This window comes from Equus quagga, chromosome 2 (genome assembly GCF_021613505.1).
Source record: "Equus quagga isolate Etosha38 chromosome 2, UCLA_HA_Equagga_1.0, whole genome shotgun sequence".
Lineage (NCBI taxonomy): Eukaryota > Metazoa > Chordata > Mammalia > Perissodactyla > Equidae > Equus > Equus quagga.
Window position 1 is genome coordinate 123708832 of NC_060268.1, and position 22364 is coordinate 123731195.

The 22364-nt window shown below is 46.8% G+C and overlaps 1 protein-coding gene across 3 annotated transcripts; it reads right to left on the reverse strand.

The window, feature by feature from the left end:
- Positions 1 to 2124: 2124 nt before the first annotated feature.
- On the reverse strand, positions 2125 to 8003 carry PLAU (plasminogen activator, urokinase). 3 transcript variants are annotated; one of them, XM_046655059.1, is made up of 11 exons: positions 7867 to 8003; positions 7453 to 7540; positions 6970 to 7003; positions 6713 to 6820; positions 6213 to 6387; positions 5945 to 6036; positions 5537 to 5756; positions 5173 to 5321; positions 4459 to 4599; positions 3935 to 4083; positions 2125 to 3260 (listed from the first exon to the last, which is right to left on the reverse strand). In XM_046655059.1, the coding sequence occupies exons 2-11, from the start codon at positions 7507 to 7509 to the stop codon at positions 3084 to 3086; spliced, it is 1302 nt and encodes a 433-aa protein (XP_046511015.1). In that variant the 5' UTR covers positions 7510 to 7540; positions 7867 to 8003; the 3' UTR covers positions 2125 to 3083. The 3 variants fall into 3 exon arrangements, with proteins under 3 accessions (XP_046511015.1, XP_046511016.1, XP_046511017.1); XM_046655060.1 differs by having other exon boundaries at positions 7453 to 7535; positions 7867 to 7996; XM_046655061.1 differs by lacking the exon at positions 4459 to 4599 and having other exon boundaries at positions 7867 to 7937.
- Positions 8004 to 22364: the final 14361 nt, after the last annotated feature.

The window sequence follows — 22364 nt, forward strand, 5'->3', positions numbered from 1 at the left end:
GAAGAATTTAACAGGGGCTGGCCCCGTGGCTAAGTGGTTAAGTTCATGCCCTCCACTTTGGCGAACCAGAGTTTCTCCAGTTCGGATCCTGGGCGTGGACATGGCACCACTTATCAGCTCATGATGAGGCTGTGTCCCATATAACACAACCAGAGACACTCACAACTAGAATATACAACTATGTACTAGGGGGCTTTGGGGAGAAGAAGGAGAAGGAGGAGGAGAAGAAGAATAAGAAGAAGAAGAGGAGGAGGAGGAGGAAGAGGAAGAGGAAGAAGAAGAAGAAGATTGGCAACAGTTGTTAGCTCAGGTGCCAATCTTTAAAAAAGAAAAAAAGAATTTAACAGTGTCCAGTACACAGTGAGCACTAGAAGAAGGCAGTCCCTAAAGTGATTGACAGGGTAGTATCTGGAGCCATGAAACTGGTTGCTGGAGAAGTGGATGATCCCGGCCAGCCCCAGTGAGGTCTACAGGAATCAGGGAAGAGATAGCAGCTGGCTGGGGGTTGGGGGTGGTGGCTGGGAAATGGTCTGGAGAGTTAGCATGCCATTGCTCAATCCCGCCAGTGGGGCTCATACTTCCTGTTTTCAGTGTCTGTGAGCCCTGATGCTGGAGCTGCTCATGTTGGAACAAGATCTTTCTTGGCCCCTGGGGGGGAACACAGAGGCTGAGCAGCAACTCAGCCTGGGCTGGGCCTCTTAGCTTCGCATCACGCCTTTTCTTTCCTGGCAAGTTTCAGCCCCTACAAAACATACCAATGTAATCCTGAGGAGGAAGAGGGGAGGAGGTTCCCATTCAATTCCACAAAAATTTACGTCACTTTGTAATAACAGCCACTGTATTTGTGCCTTTTCTAGGTGCCAGGATAATGCTAAGAGACTTATGAACTCATGAATCTTTATAACAATCCTAGGAGGTAGATATTATCTCTTTTTCACAGATGAGGAAACTGAGGCATAGAGAGGTTAAGAGTCTTTCCCAAGTCACACTGCTTGTATTAGAGCCAGGATTCTAGTCCAGCTCACCTGACTCCAAAATCCATGCTCTGAACTACTGCATCATACTGAATAAGACAACATGCTAGATTGTGGGGATTAAAAATCAGATCCTTGCCCTCCAGGGGCCCATGGTCTAGGGAAGCCCGGAGACCTTGCACCCCCAAACCCCACTCAGAAAACTGACTGTTCACACGGAGAACACATGTTGACAACATCTTGAATTTTCTGGGTCCTTCACATAATCTGGCCAATGTCCCCAAAGGATCTCAATCAGGGGTGATAATCAGAAACATCTGGGGAGCTTTTCTACCATCACAATACGTGGCACTAGCCCTGACCTGATCACAATCTCTGTGGGTGGAGCATAGGCTTGTTTATATTTTTAAAAGGTTCTCAAGAGACTTGGTTAAGAAGCACTGCCAAAACCCATCAACATAGCTTGGAAATTCCAATATTTTGGCATCCACCTATATCTCCTGGCCTGCCTTCTATACCCCAGTTCTTCAGAAGCTGATATCTGGTTCAAAATATATGGTCACCTCCATTAGGATATCACCCAGCTTTAGATTCTGAGCCCCCTGATGTTAGGGATAGCAATGGCTGGTCACAAGCTCCATTAACACACTGAGAAAACTCAGCACCAGCCCCATGCACAGATGATGGGAAATTACATTCTGTTCCCTGAATGCTGCAGACTCAAGCTGAGCTGGTTTTAGATCAGCAATTTTCACTCAGGCAGATATTCTCCTTGGTTGAGGTCAGCCAAGGATTGTTGGGGTGGAGTGAAGAGAATATGGTGGGACTAATCCTAAAGAGGATCACTGTGTACAGTTGTATCAGATATACACTGCACAAAGGAAGCAGGCTGAGGACGGAATTGGGAGTTGACACCCAGCCTGCACACCATTTAGCAAGCCCTGGGGCCCTGACTTGGGGCATCTTTTTGTACATTACGTGCTTCGGAGGGCCTTCTCTACAATTCTCCTAGCCTCTACTTCTCAAAGCCCCATTAAGTCCAGAGATGCAGCTCCACAAGAGACTCTGGGGTACATGCCACCACCGTCACGTTCTACTTTCTATGCTCTCCAACTCCCTCCCATACAAGCACCAGGGAAGAGACAAAGTCTTCAGAAAATCACATTTTATTGATCGTCTTTATTCAAAATTACAAAAATAGATATAAATAAAAACAGCAGAATATAATTATTAAATATTCAGTGTACAGGAGTGGTCCTCACCCCATTCAGTGAGGACTGGACGAACTCCGCTAGAAGGTCAGAGGGCATAACTGGCCAAGAAAGGGACATCTGTGTGAAAGTGAAATGGAGACATCTACTGCTGGTCACAGGCCACAACCCAGAATGACACATTCATAGGCATCATCAGGTAGGGGACCCAAGAAGCCCCAGGAATGACCCATGACCTCTCCAGACAGACTGTTCTATGTGGCATCATAGTTCATATAGTTTAGGGAAATATCTAGACTTGCAGTCAGACACAGGAATACATTGGCTCACACTGATACTCACAGTCCATGCACACATGTGCAAACATACACACACACATATAATATTACCTGATACATTCATGGAATGCCAGAGCCCTTCTCTCAAGTCATTAGTGTCTCTACTCCCTAAACCACTGTTCCCACACCGGCCAAGCTCCCTCAAGAGACCTCAGTTTTGTTACACTTCCTAATTTGGAAATTATTCATTTCCCAACAGTGTACCTCATGAATGCCCACTGTTGGGGGAGCTGGGTCTCCTTCCATCCATACACAGAAGATGCCACTTTTAACTCCAGGAGGCTTTAATCCAGAAAAAGACAAACTACTGGTCAATACCATCCTGGGTCAGGACCATCCCTCCATCCTGGCCGGGGGGAGCTAGGCACCCAGCACCTAGGCTTATCCGAGGGTAAAGCTATTCTCGCTCATCCTCATGGGCAGGACAAGTAAAACCATCTTTGCAGAGCCTATGTTCCTCAGTCTCTCCCTGTATAGCTGGTGCAGGTGGCCCTACTGCAAAAATCACAGTTAGCATGGGAAGGTGGTGCCCTTCTCCTCCCTTGGCTCCCCAGGTCCTCTCAGAGGGCTAGGCCATTCTCTTCCCCAGTGTGAGTGCGGATCCAGGGCAGGAAGCGTGAGACCCTCGTGTAGACGCCTGGCTTGTCCTTCATGGCACATCCACGGCCCCAGCTCACAATCCCAGTCAGAGTCAGGCGGCCTTGGATGGAGCAGACCAGGGGGCCCCCAGAGTCTCCCTGTTAAGCCAAAGATGCAAAGTGAGCCCTGGGAGAAGTGAGGAGGGGGCCATCTGATCCCACCACCCAATCATGCCTAAGAGAGAAGGGATTTTCCTAGAGTCAAAGCGCTTAGGGACTCCCCATTTCCTACCACATCAAGTTTAAATCCTCTGCTTGGCTTTCAAACCCTATAATCTGCCACTATTCCAGCTACATTCTCAGACCCTACTTCTTCCCATTCTAGAATATGCTGTGCTCATTCTTATTTTTTTATCTTTCCAAGATCCGCTTTCCTTTCTTCTTTTTGCTTCCTCAAATTCCCATTGAATCACATTCTCTTTAACGTCCCCCTAGTGTGACCACCCAGTTGGCACTCACCTTCCTCTCCTAATCATCTGATATAATTCACATCACACCCTGAGCACTGAGTTGTATTTTTCTCTATTGTTTTCTCTTTTTTATGGTCTTAGTACCCCTCCCTCCCCTAGTCTGAAGTACCTAGCACAGAGCCAGGCTCATGACAACTGTTTGATAAACACATAAGGATTGGTTTAAACCTTTTAAGACCCAAGCTCCCCATTCTGGCTTCTTGGGGCTTTGGCTGGAGAAAGGCTTCCCAAAGCTGACAGGGATGGGCCCAGGAGCCCTGGGGAGATGGGGAGATGATGGAGAGAGACACTTGGAACTCTCACCTGGCAGGAATCTGTTTTCCACTGCGGGTCAGCAGCACACAGCATTTTGGTGGTGACTTCAGAGCCATAGTAGTGGGGCTGCTGACATTCCTGGTGGGAAACCAGCTTCACAACAGTCATTTTCAGCTGCTCTGGATAGAGATAGTCAGCTAGATGGAAGAAACAGGAGGAATTTATGTTAAGATGTATCTGTCCAGCCTTCCCACTGGGACTTTCTGCCAGGGAGGGGACCAAAAATCATCCCTAACAGGGAAAACCCTTATTCTTTTCCCACCCAAATCTGAACCTTAACCCCACCTATAGCCCCTCACCTCCCATCTATTTACCTTTATGACCCGTCATTCTGTAAACAATGCTCCCTACTCCGTTCCTGGACCCATCTGCTGCCTCCATGGTGCTCCCATCTCTATCTCCATACTCCTCCCTTGATCAAGCTGAGCTCATGTCTAGGTTACAAGTGACTTCTAGGTCACTTCTAGATTACATTCCCCCAGGACACTCAGGCAGCCCCAAATATCACTTACTGGAATTCTGTTTTCCAAAGCCAGTGATCTCACAGCTTGTGCCAAAACGGGCATCATCATACATTGGGGGCAGGCAGATGGTCTGTATGGACTGGGATGGCTGTGCACACTGGCCTGTGTTGGAACTGATCTTCAGCAAGGCTGGGGGAGGGGAAAAGGGTTAGGTGATCACCATCTCTCCCCTCCAAATGCTGAGGGAGTAGCTGTCTATCCCTAGGTCAGTTAGGGTCAGGGGTCATCCTGGGAGATCTGCTGGTAGCTTGTCACCTGAAACAAGCCTCCCCTGTCCCATGCCTCAAGAGCTTTGTTCCAGCTGCTGACAAAAGCTTGGACAGCCAAGGATGCTGCATACAACTATATGGGTTTTTTCTGCAAAAAGTCCTGGCTGAGGTAGCTGGGCTAAAATCCAGCCCAAAGCTCTCTCCAACTTCTATATCCTGGACAGACAGAGGTTGCATCTCATCCCAGCCCAAGCCATATGCCCCTGGGGCCATTGCTGCCCAAGGGGGCTACCTGTTTGGAAATTCAGGAACTTTACAGAGGAGCACCAGGCCCCTCGTATATGTCACTCTGAACCCTTCTCCACCACTCCCTTTGTTGTGTAAAGCAGGGTCCTCAAGTTCCCCTACAACCTCAACCTCCTACCTGAGTCTCTTCTTGCACCCCTCTTCCCCCAGCCATCATCATTATGGCAGATGAGGGCTTTCCACTCACCAATATCGTTGTGGTGGGCGAGTGTGTCAGCACTATAGTCCTCATGCAAGATGAGCTTTTCCACCTCAAACTTCATCTCCCCGCGCGAACTGGAGCTAAGCCTTGACCGACCCAGGTAGACAATGTAGTCCTCCTTCTTCGGGTAATTACTGCGGGAGGGAAGGTTTGTCAGACAGTGTGATCTCATGAGATCCTGTCACTTTTCCCTCCCCACCACCTCAGAGCATGACTTGTTCCCAAGGCCGTGGGCTGCATGGAGTGGGGCTGAGGGAGCAGAATTGAAGTGGAATCCTTTGCTGGGAAAGAGGAAGAGATATGTTTGGGGTAGGGCGGCGGGTCAGGGAGAAGAGACAGAGGGACGTACATGAAGCAGTGTGTGGCGCTGAGCACCCAGCAAGGACTGATGAGGCTGCCACCGCACACATAGGTGACAGAGCCTCCACGGTGCCTCCTATAGATGGCTGCAAACCACGGCTGGTTCTCAGTGGTGGTGAATTCTCCCCCAATAATCTTAAAGCGGGGCCTCAGAGCCTTCTGGCCACACTGGAACTCTGCTTTTTCTGGAGGAGAGGAGGGACTTTTTCCTGGAGGAGAAAGAGAGGGATGTCTTTGGGAGGCAGGCAGGATAAAGTATCCCTTTCCTTGTCCTCTGACCTCCCAGTTTTTCAAGGCCTAGCAGGCCTCTATCCTCATCCCTCCTGTGATGGGATAAGGGGCCATATGCGTTTATCCCCTTCCGCCCTACCTTCATAAACAGGCCAGTGACACTCACCAAAAGAGCAGTCGTGCACCATGCACTCTTGGACAAGCTGCTTTAGGCCAACCTGCACATAGCACCAGGGCCTTCTCTGATTGTCTGGGTTCCTGGCAACACAGAGGGTAGAGGGTATCATTCCAACCCTGAATGCCTTTCCTGCATCCTCCCCTCCAGGGAAGAGTCAACCAGAGGCCTTGCTTTTCTCATGCTATGGCCAGCACTCTGGAAGCAGGAGGGAACAGTAACAAGGGTTTCCGCGAGGCCCTTGCTGCCCCCACCTCACCTGCAGTAATTGTGTTTCCCCAGGCCCAGCTGAAGGGCATCAGGTCTGTGTGCATGGTACGTTTTCAGAAGGACAGTGGCAGAGTTCCACTCCAGGCAGGGCCGGCCCATGATGTCAGTTTTGGCCTTCCCTCGGTAAGAGTGACCATTCCCTTCATAGCAGGTTTTTGATGTATCTGTGGAAGAATGTGAGGATGAGAAAATATTAGAAAAAGGAGGAAGTTTAAATAGGCATTTTAGAGACCCTGTCAGGCCTCACATGATTATAGGCCTGGCAGAAAACACTAGAAAAGGGTCTCCTTCCATCTTCATCTCACATTCATGCAGCCACAGTTTCATGAGATGGTGTGTGTTTGACTGTGTACATCACATAGGGATAAATATGTCCCTCACACCATCTCCAGCTCCTAACTCCTGCCTGTTCTTGCATCCCACCCATCTCTCCCTGCACCTAAATCTCTGGTGTCCCCCCCTCCCCAGTTAGAGTCAGGATCCCCATACCTATCTCACAATGTTCCCCTTGGAATTTCTTTGGGCAGTTGCATCGCTGAATGTTGGAGAAGAACTTGTAGGACACACATGTTCCTCCATTCAGACAGCCACAGTTCGCTGGAGAGCACAAAGGTTAGGGGTATAAGAAAAGAGTGTGGGAGGAGGCAAGGGGGGAGCCAGCCCTTCAGCCTGGACAGGAAGGGTTGCCCCGAGTCTTTTCCAAGATGTCTGTGCAGCCAGATATTGCGCAAGGGATGGATACTCACATGCACTGGACGCTGGATGAAGTTCATGGCTGCCCTGGAAGAGATGGGAGGGAAAGGGGGAAGTTCACTAAAGGTCCCATGCTCCTGGGACTCCAGGGTGTGGATAAACTGGCCCCAATCCCAAAACTCACCCTTCCCTCCAGCTCCCTCTCTCCTGGCTCTGTTCATGTCTAAGTAGCCCTCAGATGGAAGATCATAGATTTCCGGCAGGAAGAAATGGATTGACTCAAGCAAGCTTCACATATCAGGTGCCAGCAGGCTGGGGTAGTCCCTGCGGTTTCTTCCTCCCTTGCCCGCAAGTGCGGACTCCCCTGGTTCTCAAGGCCCCCACTGCCACACCTGTCCTATTTTCCTGGGAGGGTCTGACCCTGCTGTTGATGGAATTCAGAGGTCTCCGGTTCCCTATACAGCCCCCTTCCCCCGGCGCTGTTCAGGGGTCCTGCAAACCCCGCCGCCATAAGTCAAAGCAGGGAAGCCACTCACTTCGGAGTCGCTCACGACCAGAGTCCAGAGGAGCACGCAAGCCAGCAGGATTCCCATGGTGGCGAGGCTGGGGCTCTAGACAGCTGCTCTGCAAGGAAAGGAGAAGTCAGGGGAAGAAGCGGAGGAGCGAGAAGGCGGGCGGGGTGGGTTACTGCAGTTCACGGCAGGAGTCCCGAGGTCCCTTGTGGGGCGAGCCCGCAGTGACCAGGCTCTCCAGGCTCGGCCGTCTCTCCTCTCTCGGGCATCGGGGGTCCCGGCGCCGCCTGGACCAGCACCCGCAGGGCACGGACACGGGCAGCGGTGACTCGGCCGCTGCCGCCGCTGAGCCGGAGCAGCCCGGGTAGGGGGAAGGGAAGCCAGCAGGACAGGACCGCGGCGCATTCGCCCTGCGCTCTTGGGGCGGCGTGCACTCACCGGCGGCTGCGGCGAGAGCACTGCGGGGCCGGAACGGCGGGGGCAGGTTGACTCTGACACTTGGCGGGGCTCCGGGGCTCCAGTCTCTGCGCTGTGCTGCTAGCCAGCGGCGCGAGCTCTATATTAGGACTCGCCCAGCCTGGCCCCGCCCCAGCCCAAGATCGCCCTTCCCACTCCCTTCCCTCCTCTTCCCTGGAGCCCCGCGCGACGTCGACCCCGCGTCCTTCTTCAGCCTTGACTGAGTGTGAGGGGCAGCGCGGTCCCTGGCGGAGGGGACGAGCCACGTCTGAACTGAGGGATCTAGAGGCATCTAAATTCACCGCCCCCTCCTCCCATTTACCTGCCCCGGGTCCCGCCCCAGTGCCGGGCTCCGAAGTGGAGAGAGGAGCGGAGGTCCCGGGATTCTCTCCCGTTACAGCTCTGATGATTCCCCACAGATCCCCTAAGTCAGCTTTTCTCCAGCCTTTTCACACTCGACCCCCAACTACCTGGGAGGATGATTCCCACCCTAGGTATATAGGGGCATAGTCCGCATTCATATAGCTATGAAGTCTCTTTCTCAACCTGAAAATGCACGTGACTCTCACTGAAACACAGACAAACCCCCTGCTAATAGGGGCTGCTTCTGTCGAATACCGGCTCCACACAAATCGTCAACGCAACCAGCAGATAAGACAAAGCTAAGTTTATTGCTTACCGCGGTTAGGGAGTTTGGTCGTGGGGGACCAGAGAGGGTAGGTAAGGTCGCATGTTATTGAGAATTTGCAGTTTAAGGGTGGTCTTTGCAAGTGTGGGCTTGATAAAGATTAGATAAGGGTCATGATATAATATTGTAGGATTGTGAGAACAAGGTCTTAGGGCACAAACTGTTCATGCTTTCTGTTGAAGTGTTGATGGGTCTTTCAGGAAGTTCCTACAATGAGCAACCCATTTATTTGCTTGGGCCGGGGTATAGTTAGTTAATAAAGACAATGGAATAGTAAAGCGTTATTAATGTAGACAGTAAACTGTGGAGGGGTAGGAAGTTCTGTTTTCACCTCTGAGGAGAAGAATTAGGGAACTGGAGGACAAAAATGAGAAGAAGTTTTATTTTTCACTGTATGCCCTTTTACACTGTATAAATTTTTGAAAACACGTCCTTGTATCATCCATTCCAAAAAGATGATTACAGATTTCTGAATGCATGTGTATTTAGTATTCTACTTCATCATACAGCCTTGTTTCTAATAAGATTAAAGAATTGCTTATCATAAGATTGGCCTCCAGAAAGACAGACCATGTGTAAAGGACTCCACCCATTCTTCCTGCCTGATGGCGAGTGCACATATCTGTGTACACAAGCACACGCACACACATGCACACGCACATATCCCTCGGGCATAAAGGAGCTCAGCAGGAACTCTGAGGTTCAGTCACCCACATCCCTTTTGCCTAGTGTTGGGAACCAGAGCTTGAGGTCACTTTGATTCCACGTAGCAAGACTGTCACCCTTAATGGGAGGGGAGGAGACTGAGTCCCTATAACTCATTAGAGGCTCACAGCCAGGCCCAAGGTTTGGTCCCTCTCACTGACTAGGCCTACAGCATTTTGCTGTCTAGCAAACTTGGACCTTGGTTCTGCATCCACTTGAAGGCGGCAGGAAGAGGTCAGGGAGAGTGCCAGGAAGGAGGAAAGCCTCTTTGCTCTGCTCGGGCCAGAGGTTTCAGGATGCGGGCCTCTGTCTGGGGAAAGTACAAGTTAACCTTCCAGCTTTCAGGAGGCAGGTGACCCATCGTCCTCCAGAGAGAGTTTTTCTGTGCCAGGCTGAGCTGCCACTTCCCAGGGGATGGACTGAGTCAGAGGTACTACAGGCCTGAGACCTGGCCTCTCTACTTCCTCTAGAAGACTGTGACATGTTTTGTTTAGATTTAGAACCCATTAGTTGTAAACAAACGTGATCAAAATGTAAACAGAGATGTTGCAGCCTGAGGACTTACCCCGAAACTCCTAGGTTAGTTATCAGGAAATTCCCAGCAGTCGCATGAATCACAGAGTTCCCCAGCAGCTCTCATGACTCCAGATTACTTGGCTGGAGGCTGTCATGCTGATTCTCAAGAGCAGGATGACTTCATTTCCTCCTGGTCAAAGAGGCTTGGAGACCGTTATGCAGCGTGACAATCTCTTCCCTCTCCTTCCCCCTGCGGCCTCTTCACCTGGTTGAACAATTCTAAAGCCTCTAACTCTTCGTAGAACTTCCTTTTCATTCTGTGATCTTTGGCGCTCTCTAAAATCTCTGTGTCTGTCTTTTGGTACACAGTCTGTGCTAGTCTTTCAATCCTTTGAGAGCAGAGATCACATCTTAAGTAACTTTGTCTCTCCCTCAGCACTTGGTGCGTGCCTTGTTCACGCAGGTGCTTTATTATAAATGAATCGGGAACAAGGGGGAACAGAGGGCTTTGGGGCATCCTGGAAGTTTCCCTCCTCTTTGTCTTTTTTTCTTGCCATAAAAAATAGTACTGGCATCGTTTCTGTCTTGTGCTTAAAAGCACTTTGATATAAACTATTCCTCTTTAAACTCACAACTGCCGTATGATATAGCTGAGAATTTTTATTCCTATTTTGCAGATGAAGACAATGAGGTGGAGAGAAGATACACAGTTGATGAGTAACAAAGCCAGCACTAGAACCCAGGTTTTCTGATCTTTGTTCCCTTGCTCTATACCTCACAGCTTCCATAAGAGAAAGGTACAAGACAGAATGCTGTGCAGAGAAGGGCCAGCTGATGTAAGATATTCCATCTCAGGAGAGCCCTCTTCCTGGCTTTGGAGACCTTCTAGAAACACTCCTCAGACTATGGGCTCCGAGCTTCTGGGAGGTTCTTGCTGTAAGATGAGTTAGTTGCTTGTCTGAGTTCCAGGAACTAACTTGGAGGTCTAGGCTATCTGAAGTTTCTATCAAGGATAAGAGAAAAAGGAACTGAATGTTTGTGACTTCGTTCTGTTCCTGACTCTCAGTGTAAAGCCACCAGCTCCCTGCCTCTGTGTCTCAGGAATCCAGACCTTCAGAGTTAGATGTGACAACAGAGACTAATGGAGGGGCCCCTTTTCCTGGAGCTGCTCATAAAAGGGCAGGCAGATGCCAGGTGGGCAAGGAGGACCAGGATGTCCAAAGTTGGCCCTGAGACTGTGTCCAGGAAACTGAGCCCCTGAAGGGCTATTTTCTGACCAGCAGGACCCCAAAGGAAGTTCATGTCCAGTCATAGGTTGTATTCCTGGACTGCTATACCAAGAATGTTCACATGGTACTATAAAAAGAGCACAGTGTCTAGCCTCCAGTCTGCCACATCTAAGTTGAATGACCTTAGGCAAGACACTTAACTCTCATGATGTCAGTTCTCCATCCATAAAATAAGGCAATGCCTGCCCTGCCTATGCCTCACTTTGCAGATTGAATGAGACCATGCTTGTGTGTGAAAGCATTTGTTCATCCCTTTGTTCATTCATCCAGTACTTATCACGGGCCTACTATGTGCCAGGCACAGTTCTAGACACTAGAGATAGGATGAACTTTGAAAACCATAATTTCTACCCTGAGTGCCTGCCTGGCTTTCCTGACCATGGCTGTACTGGCCCAGAAGACTAGGCCATTCTGGAATCCATCCCAGGATTCCAGTTAAGTGAAGATGCTATGTCCTTAGCCAGCATTTCCCAGCAACTGGCCAGCTGCATGTGCTGCTCGCCCCCACAACCCCAACTCCCACTTCCCCCGACTCCTCTCTGTTGTCTGCGGCCTGAAGCTCTTCTCTTTCTTTCCTACACTGGGGCAGACAGATTCCTGTGCAGTTCTGGGAAGGAGGTGCTAATTGCTGGTCATATAGCTTCCTTGGGTCTGAGGACTCCTTCTCCCTGCATGTTTAGTGCTAAGGGCAAAGATGCTGTTGTCACAGCTGGCACTGAAAGCCACATCTTGGGCCTGGTAACACGATAGGGGAGGTGCTGGAGCTGCTAGGCCCCCAGTGGCCTGTGGAAAGAGTGGGGCGGGAGAAGCCACATTCTTGCTTCCTTACTCATGGAAAGCAAAGAGCCCGGGGCTGCACCCTGAGGTTATACTCTGTCGTCAGTAGCACCATGAACAGAGGGGCCAAGTTGGTCCCTCCAGCTTTAGCCTATGACCCCCTACCCTTCCTCGCCCTTTCCTGCCTCACCATCTCTGGCCCAATTCCTAGCCCCACCCAGGCCAGTCAGCTCAGACTTCTGCATGAATATTTTGATACTTGGCCCAAATTTTCCTTTGTCTCTAACCTAAACCCAGTTACTTCCTAAGTCAGGAACTTATTATGTTAAAGGAGTGTTGGTCACAGCTTTCCATAGCTTCTGAATTCTGAGTCCGTCACCAGGAGCCAAAGTTAGACCCTGGTCCTAGAACTTCTGCTTAGAGCCCAGGTTACCATGTTAGATGGCAATGGCTGCTTAAGTGGAAGCTAAGGGGGATACCAGGAAACAAAGGGCTGGAATAGGAAACCAGAAACTGGTGGGTTTGCTGAAAACTGCCAAAAAGTCAATGATGTTTAGAGAAATACATTCAGTCTGGAGCTAATATAATCAAAAATATTGTTCAGAAGAAAACCAACATAAGTGCCATAGCCCATATGATATATAGTTTCATGTGCTCCCGGCTCTCCCAAGCTGGATTCTATATGCTGCTCTGTCTTTAAAGCAAGTGCCAGCACTTCCCTTTCCATTACACAGAGGGGAATAGAGGGCTGCCGAAGGGAAGTGAATCATCTGAATTCATTCACTGAAAATGATGAGATTCAGAATTCATTGACTTTTGAGGAGACTCATGACACATTTCTTCCCTCTCCCCTCCTATTCTGAATCCTCATTCCTCCCTTCCTGACCACCTTCAATCCCCACCCTCAGTCTCTGTGTCTTCCTACCCACTTGCAGAAGGTCCTTCTTTTCTCCAAGCAGTGATTGATAATAGTGTGATGAGGCAGCCAAGTCCTGGGGAGACGTCAGTCTCCTATTAGGAGGTACTATAGGATGAAATGTGTGGAAGTCTGCGAGAAGAGGGAGGAGGGACACAGCAGGGGGTCCCTGAGATAGGTGGGTATGCAGAGTGAGAAGGTGATCGAAGCAGGAGGCTCCTGTTGGCTCTACCAGCAGTGATGGTGGGAAGCATGACAGGAGCTAAAGACGAGAAAGTCTATTCTCTCCAAGGGGATATTATAATCTACCCCTTGTTAAAGATAGATAATTAATAGCCAACTTTTATTCGCTTTACATTCATTTTCTTTTTCAATCTTAGCCACAACATTTAAGGACAGTACTATTAATATCACCATTTTATGGATGAGAAAACTGAGGCTTGCAGAGTATAAGCAATTTACCCAAGGTCACACTACAGGTAAATGGTAGAGCTGGAACTCACACACAGTCCTGGTTGATTCCAGGGTTTGCAGAACTATCTCTGAGGCAGTATCCCATTCAGTCAGGAAGGCTGGGATGCTTGTCCTCATACCTGGAAACCTTCCTACTTCTAATCCATGGTGCCATCCCAGAGTAGCCCCAGCTGTCCACGTCATGTCTGTGTTGGTTCCTACCTACACAGTTCGAGCCAGGCTTTGATAAAAATGTTCTTCCTTTTCTTAATATGGCCAGCCACAGTTGTGTCTGCTGGGTCTGGTCAGAGAAATGATCACTGAGTCATCTGGCTGCATTTATATATCTTTGTGGATCCCTGGAACCATCGATAGCCAGTCTTCCTTTTTCACAACCATTATTTACCCACATTTATATGATAGAGATACCTTAGAGTTTTGCTGTGGTAAAATAACAGTAGCATCTATTTACTGAGCATGCATTTTATTTCGCAGGCATTGGGTAACAGTTCTGTATGCATCATCTCTGAGGGAAATGTAATATCACCCCCACTTTATGGATAAGGAAACCGAGACTCTGAGAGGTTAAGGTCACACTGCCAAGCCAATACCTAGCAGGTCAAACCCAGCCTTCTGACTCCAAAGTGTGTGTTGGTAATCACTATGATAGTATTGTCTCTTTACTCTTTGCTGAGGAAAAAGTACCCTGTTAAGTAGGTGCCCAGGAATCTGTAATAATAATTATTCACTGGGACTGGCCCGGTGGCGCAGCAGTTAAGTGCGCACATTCCGCTTCTCGGAGGCCCGGGGTTTGCTGGTTCGGATCCCAGGTGTGGACGTGGCACTGCTTGGCAAGCCATGCTGTGGTAGGTGTCCCACATAGAAAGTAGAGGAAGATGGGCACGGATGTTAGCTCAGGGCCAGTCTTCCTCAGTGAAAAGAGGAAGATTGGCAGCAGTTAGCTCAGGGCTAATCTTCCTCAAAAAAAATAATAATAATAAAAATTATTCACTAATATTATGTTTTCCAACCTTGTCTGGTGATAAGAATCACCTGGCTTGAAGGTTTAAAAAATACAGAATTTCAGGTTACTTCCTCGGAAATTTTGATTCATTAGGTCCAGGATGGAGCCTAGGAATCTGATTCTTTTTTTTTTCTCGAGGAAGGTTAGCCCTGAGCTAACATCTGCCGCCAATCCTTCTCTTTTAGTGCTGCGGAAGACTGACCCTGAGCTAACATCCATGCCCATCTTCTTCTACTTTATATGTGGGGCTCCTGCCACAGCATGGCTTGACAAGCAGTGCATAGGTCCGCACCAGGGATCCAAACCAGCGAACCCCAGGCCACCGAAGCGGAACATGCGAACGTAAACACCGCACCACCGGGCCAACCCCAGGAATCTGATTCTTAATATACATCCCAGAGGATTCTTACCACCAAACAAATTTGGGGGAAATGTCAGCCAATGCAAATCTAAGGAGTGTTGGTTTATTTTTTCCCCCCGGGAATGTGCAATTCAATTACAGACTTTCTATCTAGTGGGGCTTCTACTCCAGCCTCATCCTTTGAGATGGAAGCCAAAGGAGAACATAGAGGTGGGAAAGGTCCAGGACTAGAAGGCAGACTTTTGGGCAGTTTCCCAGACAGGGATGAATCAAGGAGGGAATGCACACCTGAGAGCCTTGTGCCAACTCAGCCACCCTGAGGCAACTTTTCTAAAGAATCTGTTCTCAAAAAAGAAAAGTTAATTGCTTCAGCACTTTTGTACTTGTCCTTTTTTTAAAAATCCTAGTGATAGTTACATTTAAAAAATGCCAAATGGATGGCTAATGGAGGGACTTTTCCATACAGAGACTAAAAGAGCCTGGGGAATCAGAGTAACCCTCAAAGTCACAGCAGTGGATGAAAAATTGCCTCCCAAACACCACAGGAAAATCGGGAGAGACTGAGTAGATGGGAGAAAAAGGCAGAGTTGAGAATACCTGTACTTACTAGTACTTTTCTATCTACGATATATCCTCACATTTCCTGTGCTGGCCCCCTTCTGAGTTTCTCAAGGTCAGTTTTTTTTGTAGGATCTTCTGATTCCAACTGAATAGAGCTGGGTTTCCAGAAAATTGTCCCTTTGCAGAGAGGGCGGGAACTACCCCCAACAACAAGGGACTCAGCAGCTTGTGGGATGACCACAACATTTACATTCTCAGTCAAAAAGGAAGCAACAGTGACACTCTCCTCATGCAGACTGTCTGCTCCATGGCATAGTGTCCTAAAGATTTATTCAGTCTGTATCATGGTAGTCAGCCTGTCTAAATATTTATAAGGAAAATTCTACTTTAAGTTCTAAAGATAAAAGAATGGAGCTCAACTCAAACTGTTAATTTCATTCAATCAACCAAAAATTAGTTTCAGATACCTACAGCATGCCTAGCACTGTGCCAGACCCTGAAGGCACACAGAAGAACAGACATGATCCCTGACCTGGAGAAGCTTAAAATCTGGTAAGGAAGACAAAATGAATATACATGAAACAATTAAGAAGCCAGTAAGCAGGATGGCTACTATCAAAAAACCAGAAGATAGCAGATGTTGGCAAGGATGTGGAGAAATTGAAACCCTTGTGCACTGTAGGTGGGATTATAAAATGGTGCAAACCACTATGGAAGTTCCTCAAAAAATTAAACATAGAACTATGAAATGATCCAGCAACCTCACTTCTGGGTATATATGCAAAACAATTGAAAGCAGGGTCTCAAAGAGATATTTGCACACTCATGTCACAGCAGCACTATTTCCAATAGCCAAGAGGAGGAAGGAACCGAAGTGTCCATCAACAGATGAATAGATAAGCAAAATGTGGTATATATGTATACAATGGAATATTATTCAGTCTTAGAAAGGAATGAAATCTCATCACATGCCACAATGTGGAAGAACTTTGAAGCCATTATGCTCACTGAAATAAGCCAATTACAAAAAGGCAAATATTGTATGATTCCATATATATCTTTAGATATAGAAATATCTAAAGGAACCAAATTCACAGAAACAAAATGAGGAGTTGTTTAATGGATATAGAGTGTCATTTCTGCAAGATGAAGAAGTTCTGGAGATCTGTTGCATAACAAAGTGAATATACTTAACACTAATGAACTATACACTTGGTTAAGTTTGGCGTACTCTGCTTCAGCGGCCCGGGTTTGGTTCCCAGGCACCAACCTACACTACTCATCAGTGGCCATGCTGTGGTGGCAGCTCACATACAAAACAGGAAGATTGGCAACAGATGTTAGCTCAGGGCGAATCTTCCTCAGCAAAAAAAAAAAGTTTAAGATGGTAAATATTATGGGGTTTTTTTTACACAATTAAAAAGAAAACCAAACTGTTAACATTAGTCAGTCTGACCACTGACCATAAATGCAGAAGAAGCTTAGAGAACAAAGACACTGAAGTTAGAGATTTTCTGGACCTGAACAAATCTTAAAGGATGAGCCATGTCAGGATTGGTAGAGGGCAGGAAAAAAGAAGTTCCAAGCAAGAGTCCTGGAAAAAGACAGAATCTGGAATAAACATTGTATATATTGTGCAGAGTAAACTTTGTATGTGCTTAATTGTGGGGTATGTGTGCGTGTGTGTGTGTGTGTACATGTGTACATAAGCAGTGATAAATCTGGCCCCAGAGTTTATAGATAGGCAGGGTGAGGTCAGATTATAAAAGGTCTTAAAAGCTAGGTAGAAGTCTTTACTTGATACCATAGACTCCAGGAAGGCACTGTAGGTTCTTGAACAAGGATGTGTATAAGATTTTTAGTAAAGCTGAAAATTCCCACTGGTCTCAATTGACATAAGAGAAGCAAAAGAGAGTAATTTGGATTTTGTCTGGGCTCAGGCTATAGAGAATGGTTGAATGATAAACCCCCGGGGCAGGGTCCAATAGTGGGAGTGAGAATTGAAGTGAGAGGATACCAGAGGGGAAGTGAGAATGCAAAGGAATTGATGAGGACTTCTACATACAGCTGTCTTTGTTCCTGTTCTTTAGGAACTTTTGTTTTTCCAAAGTTTCCAGGTCATATGTTTTGCCTCAGAAAGGGCCTTAGAAAGTTCCTTTAAAGGGCTGTACCATGAAATCCATATCTGAAGGCCAATACAATAGTCTCATGGATTGGAATGGGAAGACTGAGAGTAGAGAGCCCCATTGCCTAGTCCCAGTGGCACCTGTCAAGTACAAACACCATGTCTCTGAGCACGAACTGAGAGCTTCCTCTTGAGGAAGGTGGTGACTGCCTGTGGTGAGGGCTGTGGTTTCGGAGTCAAAGAATGGAGCTCCATTCTTAACTTCGTCGCTAACTCCATCTGTGAACCTGAATGAGTCACTTCCCTTCATAGGCCTCTGTTTTCTCTTTTGTGGAATGCAGAAGGACATTTTTTTTTACCTGCTTTCACAGAAGACAGAGTGGCTGAAAGAAAAAGAAATTTACATTAGGCGCCTCTAAGCAAAGGGGTGAGGCCGAGGCTGAAGCAAAGCCCAGGATGTATGAGGATACGGGGGCCAGGTTTGACGTGCCCTGCTCTTGACATCAGAAGTCCACGGAGAGGACGTAAGTATTAAACAATATAAACAAATGTTGCCCCAGAGAGCCTGGGTTCTGGGAATATGAACAGGGAATCTTGACCAAAATTCCAGGTCTCCCAGTTCCCCTGAAGGAGTCATGAGGCTCATGCAGGAGGTGAATCACCACACCCAGGGTCTGTCTTGGAAATCTAAACCACCAAATATGAGCCCCAGCAAAGGAAGGGGCTAGAGGGAGGCTTCATTCAAATAGCTTGGGGGTTGTAGCTAGAATATAAGCTGTTCCCCTGGGTCCTGATGAGACCAAGAAACAATTTTGCCCAAGGTTCTGGATGCTGTTCTGGTTCTGAGGTCAGTAGCTGGTCAAAGCCATAAAGTCAGTCCCCATGGAGTCAGCATAGTTGTCTCTGGCTTGGAAGACTAAAAGGAAAAAGGAGCTCAGAAGATTTTGGGCCTAAAGAAATTGAATTCGTATTCTTCCCAGAGTTTGTATTATTTCGTAGTCCAACTCTCCATAAGAAAAAGGCAAAAAGATGGGCAGCAGCTCTTTAGAGCCTGGAAGAGATACGGGAGGGTACAGGGAGAAAGAAGCGTGTTGGCTGTTCATCAGCAATGATGGTTTCTCTGCCACAGAGAAATATCAATCCTCAGAGCCAGGGGAGGCTCATGGGGTACCCATGGGGAGGAGCAGACCCTGGGAATCTGGAACACTTGCACTTATGGAGCGCTGTGTTCAAAAGGGATCTCACATACCACTTCATACCCATTAGGATGGTTATTATCAAAAAAGTGAAAACAAGTGTTAGCAAGGATATGGAGAAATTGGAACACTTGTGCTTTGCTGGCAGGAATGTAAAATAGTGCAGCTGTGTGGAAAACAGTTTGGTGGGTCCTTGAAAAGTTAAATGTAGAATTACCATACTATAGAGTAATTCTGCTCCTATGTATAGCCCCAAAGAATTGAAAGCATGGACTCAAGCAGATACTTGTACACTCATGTTCATAGCAGCATTATTCACAGTAGCCAAAAGTTGAAGTAACCCAATTGTCCATGGACAGATGAATGATAAACAAAATATGGCGTATGCATACAATGGAATATTATTCAGCCTTAAAAAGGAATGGAATTCTGATACATCCATGCTACAACATGGATGAACCTTGAAAAAATTTTAAGTTTAGAGAAACAAGCTAGGCACAAAAGGCCACATATTGTATAATTCCACGTATATGAGGTACCCAGAATAGGCAAATTCATATAGACAGAAAGTTGAATAGAGGTTATTAGAGGTTGAAGGGGGAGAGGATGGGAAGTCATTGTTTAATGGGTACAGAGGTTCTGTTTGGAATGATGAAAAGGTTCTGGAAGTGAATAGAGGTAATGGCTGTGCAATAAAGTGAATGTATTTAATGCCACTAAACTGTATGGTTAGAAAGGTAAATTTTATGTTACATATATTTTACCACAATATAAATAAATAAATAACATATTTTTTTAAATGGCTAAAATGGTAAATTTTATGTTATGTATATTTTGCCACAAAAAAATAATTGCCAAAAAAATTGGGGGGAGGGGGGAATCCCATGACACAGGAATCTACCAGGCACTGAGGATAAGACTCAGAGATATAAGGCATGATAAGGTGGCAGCAAAGATATTCAGAGTCACGAGTGAGATGGGAATAGAGACTGGAATAGAGACAAAGAAATCAGTCCCCAAAGGAAGAGGATAAAATGTGAGAGTCACAGATGAAAGACAGAGAAGTTGACCAAAATAGAACCCTGTTAGGGGATAGGGCTGAGTGTGGAGAAAGAAATGGGGATTGGCAGGTCTGATCTTAAAAATTAATCTTAAGTCTGGGTCTTGTCTTTGTCAGGCATGTGCGTTTCCATGTTCAACTTCCACAGGGCTTGTGGTGGATGCTTCTGGGACCTTCATCCACTCCACAGTGGTCAGCTAGCTATTGCCCTCTGAGGCTTCCTGTCTCCTTTCAGAACTGACAGACACCACAGTGAGTCAGTCCTACCAAGGCTTGACTCATTTTTGACCCAGTTTTGGTGATCAAACACAATACCCTGGAATGTGGCTCTATGGCTCAAAAGGTATGGTGGCAGCATGGTTGCAAGACCCAGGCTCCTAGCTGCTTCCTGTCACCATCCCATTTCCTGTAAAGGTTGGAGTGAATGACATTTAGTCAGAGAGACTTGGGTTCAAATTCTGGCTTATCTTTTATGTGCTGTGTGACCTTGGACAAGTTACTTAACCTCCATAAGCCATGATTTCTTCATTTGTAAAGTGGGGCTACAGAGCTCCATAGCCTTGTGGTGGGGATTAGAAGAAATAATGTATGAAGAGCTCCTTAGAACTTTGTGTGTTACAAAGAAATTGCCCAGTAAATTAAGGTTATTATTATTATCAGCACTATTAGTAGTACCTTGAGATCTTTGATTATCTAGGACTACTTTGCCACAAGGGCAATGGAAACCTGTATCTGGACCTTCAGTAACCCAGACTCCTGTAGCCCTGGATGTAGAGCAGAAGGATCTGAATCTGATCTGGGCTTCCTGATTTACCAGCTGTGTGACCTTGGGCATTTGTCTGTTTTCTCATTTTATAAAATGGAGATGATTACATAGAATTGTAAATGTCAAATTAAATAATATGTGTGAAAGATTTATAAAAAAAACAATAGGTACAAAGCACAAATGTATAATGTGCTCAGGATTAGAAGCAAGAATGTGTCTGGGCCACGGTTAATGTCAATATGGGAATTAGGGTTGAGATTGGCACCAGGGCTGTAAAAATAATTGTGACCAAGATCAGGGTTGGCACTGGGGGTCAAAGCAAAGTTTTGGGTTGGAATAGGGAAGGAGTCATGAGCAGGGTCAAGGTAGGGGTTTGGGTGGGGTTTTTGTTTTGGGCTAGAAAACCAAGCTGGATGCTGTGCACTGTCTAAGCCCTGAGGGATAGGGTAGTGCTGTGCAGTGACTCAGAGGCAGCTGCACTGTCTGGGATAGAGCTCTAATCCAGAGATCTTGGTTTAGGGGAAAGTAGAGTATGGGACTTAACAAATCCTGAGACACCTGTAAAAGTGCAGGCCTTTGGGGAGATAGTCCAATTGCAGTAGTTCACCTGTCTCATTTCCTTCTCCTCACAACCTGGTAGGTAGCTAATTCACATTGTCAGCTTATCTCCAGGTGCATCCTGCACAGTGCTGGTCCTCAAAGCACTGATCATCCCTCCTCCATCATCCATCCATCACCCTTCATCCATCATCCATCCATCTATCCATCCAACCAAGGTTTATTGAGTACTTACTATGTGTCTAGCAATTTGCTAGACCCTAGGGATCCAGCAATTATGGAGGCAAGCATGTTATCTGTCTTCATGGAACTTCAATCTAGAGGGAAAGACAGATAACACAATGAATTTCCATTTTCTACACTTGTGTGTGTGTGTGTGTGTGAGGGGGAGTGGTGTAGATTCTAAAATCAGTTCACAAGGCAAAGATGGCAAAATCGTTCTTGAAAATCCCTGAAGTCACCAGGACCTTGGTGTTTAGAAGCACCAAAGCCAAGAAATAACATCGATTTCTCTTTGCACTTTGGGCATGACCCTGGGGCAGTAGATGTCAAGATCTGGCTTTAATGATAGAATAAAGGAATTACTACATGAGCATCTGGAGCTTAACTCTCCTGGGGAACTCCATGAAACAGTGTAGAACATGTGCCTCAAGGTTTTCTCACTTGAGAGGCAAAGGCATTAGTGTATTTATCCACCAAACCCATCAGTCATTGGTTGGGGGCTGCTACCATGTGGGGCCCTTTATGTGCCCATAAAGGTTTAAAAAAAGGAATTTCTTTGTTTCTTGCTCTTTCAGCTGAGTGTGTATAGTTGGGTTTGAGTAAGCTAACTGCATTAATGATGGGACCCCAGTGTAAACACAAATTACACCAATATGTATGTAATTATTATAAATATGTTAAGGAGGAATGCAGTGCACTGTGAGGAGGTACAGCAGAGGCACAGCCTATAAGGGGCAGAGAAGTGAATGATATGGAAGGCTTCACTGATGAGGTGACATTTAAGATGAGTCCTAAAGGGTGAATATGAGTTAGCCTATCATAAGGAGAAAAAAGAACTTTCCAGGCAGAGAAATTGGCAGGAAGCAGAAAGGAGCTCAGTGCTCCTTAGGAACTGAAAGCTAATCAGATTGGAGATATTGAAGAGATAACAAAGTCCTTCCTGATTCAGTCCCCAAAATGAAGACCTTTCCACAAGCTCTGACACAGTGTATATAACAGCATAGAGGTAAGGTGACCTGAGACTCGAAATTAAATAATTTAGAGTACAGGGCTAGGGAAACAGTAGTAATCAGTCAACATCTTTTGGACTCATTGGGCCAGCTGCCCTGTGGGATACAAAAAAGAATAAGAAACAAGCTATTAGAAACAGAGACAGTAGAATTCATAGTGGAGTATGATACACATAGACATAAACCAGGAGTCACAAACACAAACACCCCAGAAGCTAAGCAGGTAATGTAAAGAGTAAAGCAGGCTGAATGT

Excerpts from the sequence above, each read along its gene's own strand:
- PLAU (XM_046655059.1), bottom strand. The coding sequence starts at position 7,509 with ATGGGAATCCTGCTGGCTTGCGTGCTCCTCTGGACTCTGGTCGTGAGC. Across the intron at positions 5,322-5,536 it reads AGCGCCACACACTGCTTCAT|TAATTACCCGAAGAAGGAGG; the intron begins GTACGTCCCTCT and ends TCCCTCCCGCAG. Across the intron at positions 3,261-3,934 it reads GGAAAACAGATTCCTGCCAG|GGAGACTCTGGGGGCCCCCT; the intron begins GTGAGAGTTCCA and ends TTGGCTTAACAG.